Below are 12,313 nucleotides of genomic sequence, written 5' to 3'. Positions count from 1 at the left end.
TTTGTATCGGTATCAAGATATGAGTTTCAGGTGGTTTCTGACTGCAGGCTGAAAGTGTACTTCCTAGTCTGGACCGTGAAATAATAATAATAATAATAATAATAATAATAATAAATATATAAGGCATTAAGATATTAAAAAGGTGTAGAAATGATGTTGAAAAGATGTTATAAAGGCATTGAAACTGCCTGAAAATGTTGAAAAGATGTTGAAATGATGTTTAAATTACGTTGAAAAAATGTTGAAAAGATGTTGAAATGATGTTTAAATTACATTGAAAAAACGTTGAAGAGATGTTGAAAGGCTGTTGAAATGGCGTTTAAATCACGTTGAAAAGATGTTGAAATGATGTTGAAATGGCATTTAAATTATGTTGAAAAAACGTTGAAAAGATGTTGAAATGATGTTGAAATGACGTAGAAAAGATGTTGAAAAGGCGTTAAGATATTAAAAAGGCATAGAAAATAATAATAATAATAATAATAATAATAATAATAATTAAAAGGTCTGCCCTTTTAATTATTATTAAAATAATAATTACAAATATTTTAAAAATATATAAAAAATGTGTATATATATATATTTAATATACAGCTCTGGACAACATAAAAGGACCATCCTACATGATCAGTTTCTCTGGTTTTACTATTTATAGGCAGTGTGTTTAGGGATATTAACATTTGCGTGGTATTTCATAAACCATGGACAACATTTCCTCTAAATTCCGAATAAAAATATTAATATTTAGAGCATTTATTTATTTGCACAAATGACAGCTGTTCAAAAACAACTACTTAAACAATGCAAATAAATGATTATAATAATTATAATGTAAATAAGTTATTATTCAGATTTAAACACAGTACTAATATCTGAACTTTGAGAGCATTCAGAAATCTACGGAATCTACGGAAAACTATGGTGAAATAACCTCGACTGACCATCACAGCTCTAATGTTTTGGCCGGCTCTGTTAAAAATCATCTAATAAAATACGTTTAATAAAACGTCTGTTGTACACATAGAGTTTTTAAAGAAACTGCAGAAAAAACTAATTAGTGGTGTCTTCATTTTTTTTCCAGAGCTGTATATATTTAGCAGCTGATGCAGAGTTGCAAAATTGTAATTATGGCGGGATTTCAGAGTGTCAAAACTTTCTAAACAATCAGATTGAAGCTAATGGATGGCTACAAAGCAGGGTGAAGCTATTTTAAAAAAAGTCAGAGGGCTTCCAGCTCACAGTTTCCCCTTCCTTAACTGTCATTAAAAAGCTGACTCTGTAGTGGTGTTGCACTTTTCTACTGTGCGGCTTTGGTGGCACGAACATGATCTGAATGGAGGGAAGCTGGATTCTACAGCCTCTTGCTCTTGACTTTACATTTAGCAGACGCTCTTCTCCAGAGTGACTTACAAAACTGCTTTGCTATTTACTTAAGAACAACCTCAGCTAGTTTGAATAGACTAAAGATTCATAGATACCTCTAAGTTTAGACTCTACCAAACACAATAAGGTCAATAAGGTGACCATAGGAGGGTCTTCAGTCTGGGTTTGAAGACAGCGAGCGTTGGACTTTGCCGTTCGGACACCCAGGGAAAGTTCGTTCCTCCACTTCGGTGCAGGAAAGAAAAAAGTCTGGACGCTCGTCTTCCGTGGATTTTGAGGGATGGCGGGTCGAGCCGAGCCGTACTTGAAGCTGGAAGGGCTCTTGGTGTGGATCGGCTTTTGACCATTGCCATCAAGTACGGAGGGGCTGGCTGGTCCGTTCTGGGCTTTGTAGGCCTGCTTTCAGCTTCAGCCCTCAGCCAGCATGTTTGTGGTTCTCCTGTACGACTCTAGCTCATATGGTTAGCTCTTACGTTCTTCAGAATGAGAAGTTCTTGTATCGTACTGTATTGGTGTTTGCGTGCAGCTGGTCTAATGGGATCTAGGACTGTATTGCCAGGAAGACGACGTATTGCACACAGACGACGTATCCGGCAGCTGGCAAGGGAGACGAGGCTAGCTTTGCTGTTAAGACCAGGCATTCGGGGCGTCCTTAGCTTAAAGGAAAGTACCTCACCTCAGCGTTTCACCTCCGTGCCTCTACATGACTGAGTAACCTTTTTTTTTTTTTTTTTTAAGTGGCGCACCGTTATTTCTCCGCTTTCCCCCTGAGGGCTGCAGTTTGGTAGAGGATAATGTCAGCTGCGGAGATGACAGACCTGCTCTTTATGTAACCTTTATTTAACCTTCACACTCCGGCCTTTCTGCCTAAGCTAATTAAGGAAAAGCAGCGCGCCACCTCGGTTTCCCTGCGGATCCGGGAAGATATGCGAAAAGCATGTACAGTGTGAATCGTGAAGCCTGTGACTGAGAGTGTGTGTGTGTATGGAAGCAGGTCCGGTGTGCCTCCCCCACACTCAGCTGTTATGATGGAGTCCAGGCTCAGAATGGTGCCAGTGAATCAGCTTCTGTCTGCGGGGGGTGGCGGGGTGTACACACCCTCTCGCTCCACAAATACACAGCGCAGCTTCCTCGGAGACACCTGGGAGCCACTTTTGTCGAGGATCCTTCCCAGATCCTCACAATACTACGGAAAATCCCGGAGGGTTTATTTACTACGCTTCTCTGTGATTAACTGTTAATTTAATGTGTAACGTAAATGGACAAAAGTAATGGGACACTTGGGGCTGTTTTTAAGCTACAGTATAAGCTACAGTAGTTTGAACTATAAACAAGGTAAAGGCTGACGCCGAAGTCGAGAGCAAGAGGCTGTAGAATCGAGTTTCCATCAGTTCAGATCATGTTCGTGCAACCAAAGCCGTCAGGACTGCGTAACGCTGCGTAACCCGAGACCCGGAATCCTGTGATATTGCTCTACCGCCTCAGTCCACATGCTTCTTTACCTTCAGTGCCTTCGCATATGGGGGCAGTGGTGGCTTAGCGGTTATGGAGTGCTGGGCTATTGATAACAGGGTTGTGGGTTCGATTCCCAGGCCTAAGCTTCCGCTGTTGGGCCCTTGAGCAAGGCCCTTTACCCTCTCTGCTCCCCGGGCGCTGGAGTTGGCTGCCCACCGCTCTGGGTGTGTTTGTACTCACTGCCCCTAGTTCACTAGTGTGTGTGTTCACTGACACAGATGGGTTAAATGCGGAGGACATTGTGCACCTTTACCTTTATATGTACAGCTGACCATGAGGGGGCGCCCAAAGCAGGGTTTGTATTAACGGCAGTGGAGTATGGAAGTGAATTACTCTCCACACCTGTAGGGGGAGCTCAGGAGCCCAGCAAAACATACCAATTACCACAGTGCTGCTTTAATTATGGGTCATTGTGTGTGTGTGTGTGTGTGTGTGTGTGTGTGTGTGTGTGTGTGTGTCGGAATGAGGAATGCTGTGAGTGTTTTCTTCGGGGTTGTAAGTTTATGAATATTTTAGCACTAATTTACTTCAGAAAAGTAGGACTAAAGTCTACATTTCATCAGAGTTTGATGGGAATCTGGTTCTGTATGTGTGTGTGTGTGTGTGTGTGTGTGTGTGTATATGTGTGTGTGTGTATGAGCAGTAGTGAGTGTTTTAGGGCCACAGCTAAGAGATGAGTGGGTGGGAAATGGCTTACTCTGACAGCTGCAGAGTAAGAGGCTTTGTGTATGTGTGTGTGTGTTTGTGTATGTGTGTGTGTGTGTGTGTGTGTGTGTTTGTGTATGTGTGTGTGTGTGTATGTGTGTATGTGTGTGTGTGTGTGTGTTTCTAATAATGTAGTTTCAAAACCCCTCCTAGCCACCCTCTGCCTCTTCCAGTAGATCAGCCTCCAGAGCACAGCAGGAGGGCAGCCAGGTGTGGGATGTGTGTGTGTATGTGTGTGTGTGTGTGTGTGTGTGTGTGTGTGTATCATTTTGTAGAGAAACCAGAGAAAAACTTTGAACATATAATGTATGTGGACAAAAGTATTGGGACACTCTCTTGGCGTATTCTTCTGAAATCAAGGGGATTAGAAAAGAGTTAATCCTGCTTTGGTAGGAGTAACTGTCTCTACTGTCCAGGGAAGAAGGCATTGCTGTGAGGATTTGATTGCATTCAGCAACAAGAGCGTTAGTGAGGTCAGGATGTCGTATGACCCCCCAACCCACCTCATCTCCAACTCCCCAACTCATCCCAAAAGTATTGCATGGAGCACCAACCATCCATCATTCCAGAGAACACAGTTCTTCCACTACTCCACAGCTCAATGTTGAGGGGCTTTATACCCTCTAGCCCTTGCCCTGGCATTAGGCAGCATGGCGCCAATAGATTCATGAGTATCTGCTCCAGAGGGTCCTATTCTATTGGCAGTACTTCTCTACAGGGACTAGACAAGCTTTGTGTGTTTTGCACATCTTTGTCAGCAATGGATGCAACCAAAAGTGGCTGAATGGCTTCATTAGAAGGGGTGTCCACAAACTTTTTTTTTTATATGTTAAAATTAAGCAAATGAAATGTTTCTACATATGTGCAGATGTAAATGCAGGGTAAGTTTTTATTTAATAACAAAAGAGATGTGCATGTTCAAAAGTTTGAGCACCCTTCCAGTTGTAAACTCTTCCAGTTGTAAACTCTTACATGTCTTGTTGTTTTTTAGTCTTGAATAAATACCAGTTGTGGCAGCTGTGACCGCCAAACTTCGCCCAGCATCGCCACCCTGGTGTTGGCATCAGTATTGCACCCCCTGCCTTGCCCAGCATCGCATTAGCCACAGTGTTCTTGTACAGTAGCTAGGCCCTTCACATATAACAACTAGTAAAGGCTGAAAAAGTGGTCTACAGCTGAAGGCTCTAAGGGCAAGGCAGGGTCACAGGAAATGCTACAGGAAACATAATAGAGGTCAGTTTATGCCACAGAACCTTTTTCCACAAATATTTAGGCCCCGAACTCTCCATTGTTGAAATGCCAGTGACCATTCTATGCAGCCAGTGGTGGTCTGGGCTAGGCAGTAATGCTGTTAAATCCAAAAATCACACATTTTAAAGAACTATTCAAGGTCCCTGTGGCCTAAGAACCCTAATGTCACATTTTCATAGGTGGATGTTTCAGTGTGACCAGCTTCGGATGTAAATCTTGCAGTGTGACCATTCAAAATTACAAAAAGCTAAAATAATAAAAAGCAATAAACAGAACCTGGCTTTACCATTTAGCAAAAATGTACACAGAAAAGTGACGTTTGAATTTATGCTGTTGTGAATGGAATTCTTCTGTGTGAAAGTGAGCCAGCTATAATAAGCCCCTCCCCCCAAACGAGCCCAGAATCTGCCCTGGGACTGGACTCCTGTATTTGGAACAAGTGTGAAGACGCCCTCAGACCACACAGCAATTAACAGTGGTGTTGCCACAGCAGTGTAAACGACCCCACAGCAACAGACTACAAGCTTTTGTTTTCCGGCAGAAGTCGGCATTAGAATCTGAGTGTGATACGCTGACCTCTGCCAGAAAACAAAAGCTCTCAGAGGTTATAGAAGAACCGTCCACTGACGGCGGGGGCAGTTCACAATAGTGTTGCCACGGCAACGTGAACGGCCCACGGCAGCAGGCTTTGTCCGTTTTTTCGAGCTTTTGTTTTCTTGGCAGAGTTTTGTGTTAGAATCTGTGTGAGTAATTAGGCAGGATTAGGAAGGTAAAGTCACAGCCTGCTGGAAATTACTAGGCTACAGTAACCATGGTGATGAGTGTCTGCAACTAACGCCAGCGGGAATCACTGTTGTCTGTCTGTTTAGTCCGTCCCAACTCAAATTCCAAGACGGGAACACAAAGACTGTGCAAAATATTTGTTGTTTTGGTGTCTTCACTCTTCTTTTAAAGCCTCGGGCTTCAAAAACAGAACACCTCTTGTATGAGTAGCTGTGTCCAAAATATTGGACAGGGGGGTCATAAAATGGCTCAGAGCGCTGCTGCACATTTATTACAGGAAAGCCCAATTTCCTTTTGCTTGCATCATGGAGAGTTCCACATGAGTGGGTGTAGGCCTCGTCAGGAAAGCACACATGAAAGATTGATAAGAGGGCTGGTCGGGGCCGGGGTAAGAAAAAACAGCAGGTGTTCCTGGGAAAATACCAGGCTGGACTGGAATTTTATGTCTGACCATTGGACATCAGTCTAGCGTGGACGAAGACTAGGTCTGAATGATCCGATAATAACAGTAAATATTAAAATCAGCGTTTTGTTAACCCAGCACTTAACATACACCTGCTCATGCATGCAGGTATCTAGCCAGCCAATCGTGTGGCAGCAGTGTCATGCATAAATCATGCCAACAGCTTCAGGTAATGTGCACCTCACTGAATAATGGGACCTCAGTGATCTTGAGCGTGCAGAACTTTCTGAAGTTGGTCCGAACGATAGTGATAAAGGTGTAGGCACAAAGCGGTTGGCCGGCCGGCTGGCTGGCTGGCTGGCCGGCTGGCTGGCCCAGGGTACGTTGTTGTGGGAAGCCAAAAGGGCACTGGTGTAGGCATGAGGCTGTGTGTGCCATGCAACACACGGGTATTACAACAGTGCTGACATGGACGCTTCCTTTGCTGGAACCGGAACATTGCCGGTGTTGGGAAAGCAGCCTTTCCACATCCCTTTTTTGGCATTTCCTGGTCCAGTGAGCGATTATCAAACAGTGCTGATGGTCTTTCTGGAAACTGGAGACAGGTTGGAGCTGACCGAAAGGCTCTAGTAGCTCAGATAACCACAACAACACGTCCAGCCTTAAGGCTGATGGACTCAACAGCAGCAGAAGACCCAGTCGGGTTCCGCTTCTGTCCGCCAAGACCAGAAAGCTGAGGCTGCAACATCTCAGCACAGGCTCACCAACACTGGACGGTTGAAGACTGGAGAAGCATAGCCTGGTCTGATGAAGAAGCTGGATTCTGGATTTCTGGATTCTCCTGAGGAACACACAGATGGTAGCGTCAGACTCTGGAACCAACAGCATGAATCCATGGAGTCAACCTGCCTTGTGTCAGCAGTCCAGGCTGGTGGGGGTGGTGGAATGGTGTGGGAGTGTTTTTTGGAACACTTGGGGCCCATTAATACCAATCAATTAGTGAGTATTCATCACGGTCAGATTTCTTGGCTGTATCAGCCAGCCTTGACTGAGCACCATCTACTGTCTCCGCCTTTTTCGGCTGCAGGCGAAGGCGTTGTGATGCGTGTTTATCAGATGTTGACGTTGTTTACGTGGTCAGTTATTTTCTTTCGCTTTTTTTCTCTGTTAAACTTTGAAGTCGTGCTACGTCTGAGTCGCCGCGTCTGTTTATCAGCGGCGGCCAGGAACGCCGGGCGAAGCGACAATGAAGTCTATTCCTGGATGCATGTTTATTTTTCACCGAGCTGTGTTGTCTGCATGCTGTCAGAGAGGGTGCGTGGTGGGTGTTGACCCTCGTCACATGTAGCCGTCTGGCTGTCTCCGACAGCCTCCATGCTCTGCCCCGTCTGCCTGACAGCACTTTCATGATGAAATAGTAACCTGGAGTTTTTCCCCCTGTGAATTTCTCTCTCTATATCTCATCTTCTGCCTCTCTCTCTCCCACAGCCTTCATCATATGTTCTGAAAAACTGTCAATCAGCTTCCAGAACATTGGTTGTTAGCTCATGGAGCTACCCAATAGACCCAGGTTCACTATCAATACTTTTGCCTGTCTGATTGTCTAGACGACTGATCATGTATTAGGTCTAGACAGGCAGACGTGTGGAAGACAATTCTTGGGACGTCCCGATCCGATCCAGTGACTCAGAGTGGGTTAGCCAATCCAGGCTTTTTTAATGGACAGAGTAACGTCTTTTAAGGTGTAGTCTAGGCGCCTTTCGTAGACATGCTCCTCAGCAGCTGCGGACGACCGTAAAAATGTTTTTCGCTACCCTAGACCGAGATTATTTAAGTGAGCAAAACAAACCCGAGCTTTATATGAACTGAGGAGCTTGGTGATGTTAACAGTTAGCAGTTAGCAGCCAAAACAAAAGCTAAAGTGTCTTCTAATGCTAACTCTCCATTCCGCCTTAAATAGTGCTGCAGTGGCATTCTGTACATTTCAACAGCAGAACATAACAGCTGCATTATTTAAGGTGGAACGGAAAGCCACTGCAGCCTCAGCTTTCCGTACTTGGCGGACAGAAGTATCTTCCGTGTCGTCGTGATTTTATGCACTGCACCTCTACAAAACGATTGTTGCATGAATGGAAGGCTGTCCAGTCCTGGTTTAGCTGTAGCTGTTTAGTCACTGGACCAGTTTAGGGTCAAGGTAGTAAGGACCCTCTACCTTCATGTCGGCGCTGTGGAATTCTCAACACGTGATGTAACTCTGCTGTATCTGTGTTGTGTGTTGCAGGATCGCTCGAGCAGCCTCGGTTTTGCTGTCCGACCCTTGCTTCCAGCTGCATTCTATCCAGCACCTGCTTGGGGAGGGAGAGGCCAGTGCAGCCGGAGCTGACCACAAACACTTCTCCTTACACGCCTGTGAGTTCAACACTGCCCAGCTGCTCCCTGTACTGCTCTCAGTACTGTTACTGTTGCTGCTAATCCTGTGTTAAGCTGTGTTAGCATTTAGCACCTCGCAGAAGCTCATTTCTGCAGAATCACAGCCTCACCTGGTGACTTGAGATCTAGCTAATCCAGTTAGAACCAGTTTCTTAATAGTGTAAAATGTCTAGCAGTCGACCTAGCCATCTTGTAGCATAGATGCAGAGGTATTCACGTTGACACCTTAACAGCCTCGTAAGGCCTCAGTGACATTCCCAATTGATTCTAACAGGGTTTGGTTATTGATCACAAGGTTGTGGGTTCGATACCCCAGTACCTTAAGCCTCTGTTTGGTCTTTAAGAGTCACCGCTCAGTGGTTAAAACCATATGAATCAGGAGTGGGACTATACATTTGTCTATGAGTCCATGATTGGGTTATGGGTCACAAGGTTGTGGGTTTGATGCCCACGCCCACCAAGCCACCACCGCTGAGCTTTGCTTAAGGGCCCAAGAGTGGCAGCTTAACGATTGTTTTTTAACCTTGTGATCAGTAACCCAGCACTCAAACTACAAATAAGTGATCACAGGGTTGTGGGGTCAATACCCACATCCTTTAAGTTTACCTTGAGCAAAGGCCCAACAGTGGCAGTTTAACAGATTATTGACAATAGGGTTATGGGTTCAATATCCGCATCCTTTAGCATACACTGTTGGGCCTTTGCTCAAGGGCCCTACAGTGGCAGCTTTACGAATTTGGGCATCAAACCCACAACCTTGTGTGCACATGTTACACTTAGAATATTTAGAACAATTAGAACATGCAAATTAGAGTTAAATATGGTATTCTCTCATATGATGAGAAGATGAGGGGATGGAGCTATGGAGTTGTGGAGTTACAGACCCTATTTGGCCAGTGTGCTGCCCTGTTCTTTAACAATCACTGTTATTATTAATCATAATTACAGTAATTATTGTTATATATCATTATATATTCATTATTTTTATTCTGTCACTTGTAGAAGTTGTGGAGAAGTGTTTATGTAATCACATAATTACCTTTTTTAAAAAGCATGATCACAGGCACTGTGGTGCCATTTAATCAACTACATTCAGTCAATAAATATCAGGAGTTCTGACTGTAAACACCATTCATCTACCAAATAAATGATGTTTGTGCCTCCTGATGAATCACTGGCCTTGAGCAGGGCATGCTGAGAAGGTGTATTGAAATTTACCGGGCACTTTTAATTATTAAAAAGCTGTGAATAATTGCAGGCCCTTACTGCTCTGGTCTAGATCATGCAGCTCGTCTATTAATACTTCTGTAATATCTTGAAATAGCTCACACTCCGCATCCAGTGAGGTGGATGCATCCCGGTGTTCTTTAAATAGGTTCTGTTCAGGCTTATCACAAAGCTCAGATTACCAGTGGGCTGATTAAATCACGGTTCGTTTGCTGAGATCCAGTGTTCTTATGTAATATGAACTCTAAATGGCTCTATGTGTTAAATATATTTATTATATATTTATTAAAAAAAAATGCACGACTTGCATTTATTTACTGTTGACAGTAGAAGCTGATTTGAACTGTATTTGACTCGCATAGGAAATAGGCACCAAGGTCGGAGACTGGCCCCAAAACGGATTACTGTAATTACTGCTGGAAACCACAGGATTTGACGGGTTGTCGTCTGAAGGTGGTAGAAATTGAGCTGTTGCCTGTTAAATCTCGGACTCCACAAGGCCCTTTAAAAGAGTCCTGGCACCAAGACATTAGCAGCAGATCCTTTAAAGTCCCTGGGAACCTAAATCTGACTTTTCTTTCCAATCAAGTTAATCTGGCTCCTCAGGGCCCTTCATTGTAAATGTACATATATACCAAGTACGTCTCCATGGAGCCTCCGAGGAGCCTTGGGTGCCCATGACCCTGTCTCCAGTTCATCGGTTGTCCTTCCTTGGAGCACGTTTGGTAGGTCTCGACCACTGCGTACCGGGAACCCCCTGCTCAGGACCTGCCTGATGTTTTGGAGATGCTCTGACCCTTCAGTCGTCTTCCAGCCATCTCCAGTTTGGTTCTCGTCAGGGCGGCCCAGGTTCTTGCACTTGCCAGTTTTCCCTGCTTCAACACGTTCAGCACCTTCGCTTGCTGCTCGCTTAATATATATCCACCACTTGACAGATGCCGTGGGAAGCAGATAATCAGTGCTATTAACTTATTCACCTGTCTTTCTGTCGCAGGTACTGGACAAGAACTTGAGGAAAGGGCTATTAAATACACGATTCCTTCATTTTTCACAGGGGAGATATTTTCTCATTGTTTTAAACACGCTTATATAAAGATTCATGAAGCTTTCAGAAGTGTTTGTTGTGTTTCAGCAAATCTTGCATCAGATTCACAAATTTCAGGTGGCCGTTAAGAATCAGATAAAAGTCAGTATTAAAAAATTGGGCAAAATTCAATACCAGGCTGAGGTGCTGTAATCATCTGTCTGAGCTTCGAGCTGGAGAGTGTGTAGCTCTTCGACAGAACTCTTGTCGTCGAAGCTAATCAAAATAATTGAGACAGATATTCCAGCGGCTGCCTCCACAGTTGGGGAAGATTGTAGTAGAGAAGAAAATCAATCAGTCTGATGTGACGTGCGTCAGCTTGGGTTTTTTTTATATATCGTCTGAACGGAGGTAGCCGTGCAACCGGCATTAAACCGGCCGCCCGAGACTGCAATGCGGAGCCATCGATTACTCCCAGTTCTTGCTTAGCTAGCTCTGTGCTTCCTTTCTGCTCTCTGGCCGTATTACAGACCTCAAGCTTCAGCCCCTATCGAGCCGTATAGCGCCTTGATCAATTATTTAGTCTAAGTGGATGTTGATGCATCTCCATCTGTGTATCAGGGCTACCAAACCAAACAGCTTGAGCCTGAGAGGCTTGAGCACCGGAGAGGCCTGAAGACGTTTGGGTGCAGCTTGAGATCTTCTACAGAAGGGGGACAACGTTGTCCCGTGACTGATGCAGTATGTATTTATTGGATGCCAATCCATTTTATCCTCTTAGGCTATGGGTCTGAAAGGATGTTGAGCTGATTAAGAAGCTCTTTCAGAGAGAAGCACTTTTTGAGACTTTGGGCCGACTTGGAGAAGGAGAAGCAGATTCTGACACCAGATTTTGGAGGTGTGGAAAACAGTCTCCCTGAGGGTTTCTGCAGCATCACTGACAGTGCTTTTACTGAGAACAGCAAACAGGCTTAGAGGCAGGGCTCCTTCTGAAGCTCCACCCCCCAAATTCATGCACACACATCGCCAAGGGAATGACACTGGGCTTGCGGACCGTAGGACAGCAAACGTGAACACAGCAACCACAACGTTAGCACGCCAACTTCCGGTACATCGCTACCGCACCATTAACGGCCCGGCTTCTGGCCTCGTCCTACATCGCTACCACACCGTTAGCAAGCCGATTCCGGCCTTGTTGTATATCGCTACCGCACCATTAGCATGCCGGCTTCCGGGCCTAGTCCAGCAACGCTACCGCACTGTTACCGTACTAACTTCCGGCCTAGTCCTACATCGCTACCGCAACGTTAGCACGCCAACTTCCGGCCTAGTCCTACATCGCTACCGCACCGTTAGCGTGCCAACTTCTGGCTTTGTCCAAAATCGCTACAGCACCGTTAGCATGTCGTTTCCGGCTTCGTCCAGCATCGCTACCACACCCTCCACACCCTCACCACTACCTAACATTAGATAATTACATTACATAAAACATTACAGACAGAAGTATCATGGCAAATAATTAGCTTTAGCTAGATTAGCGTTAGCAAACTGATGCTACAGTTGCTGCTGCTAAGCGAACCAGTTCACCAACG

General features: G+C 44.8%; 1 protein-coding gene across 1 annotated transcript in view; it reads left to right on the top strand.

Moving 5' to 3' along the window:
- rnf123 (ring finger protein 123) overlaps positions 1 to 12,313 on the top strand; it is a 176,115-nt gene that overhangs the window by 120,969 nt on the left and 42,833 nt on the right. Inside the window, exon 36 of the mRNA XM_072665512.1 lies at positions 8,322 to 8,449. Coding sequence (XP_072521613.1) covers positions 8,322 to 8,449 — 128 coding nt within the window. The remainder of the gene's footprint in view (positions 1 to 8,321; positions 8,450 to 12,313) is intronic.

Source organism: Salminus brasiliensis, chromosome 21 (assembly GCF_030463535.1).
Source record: "Salminus brasiliensis chromosome 21, fSalBra1.hap2, whole genome shotgun sequence".
NCBI classification, from domain to species: Eukaryota; Metazoa; Chordata; class Actinopteri; order Characiformes; family Bryconidae; genus Salminus; species Salminus brasiliensis.
The sequence above is the reverse complement of the archived record's forward strand: the minus strand, read 5'-3'. Positions and strand labels throughout refer to the sequence as shown.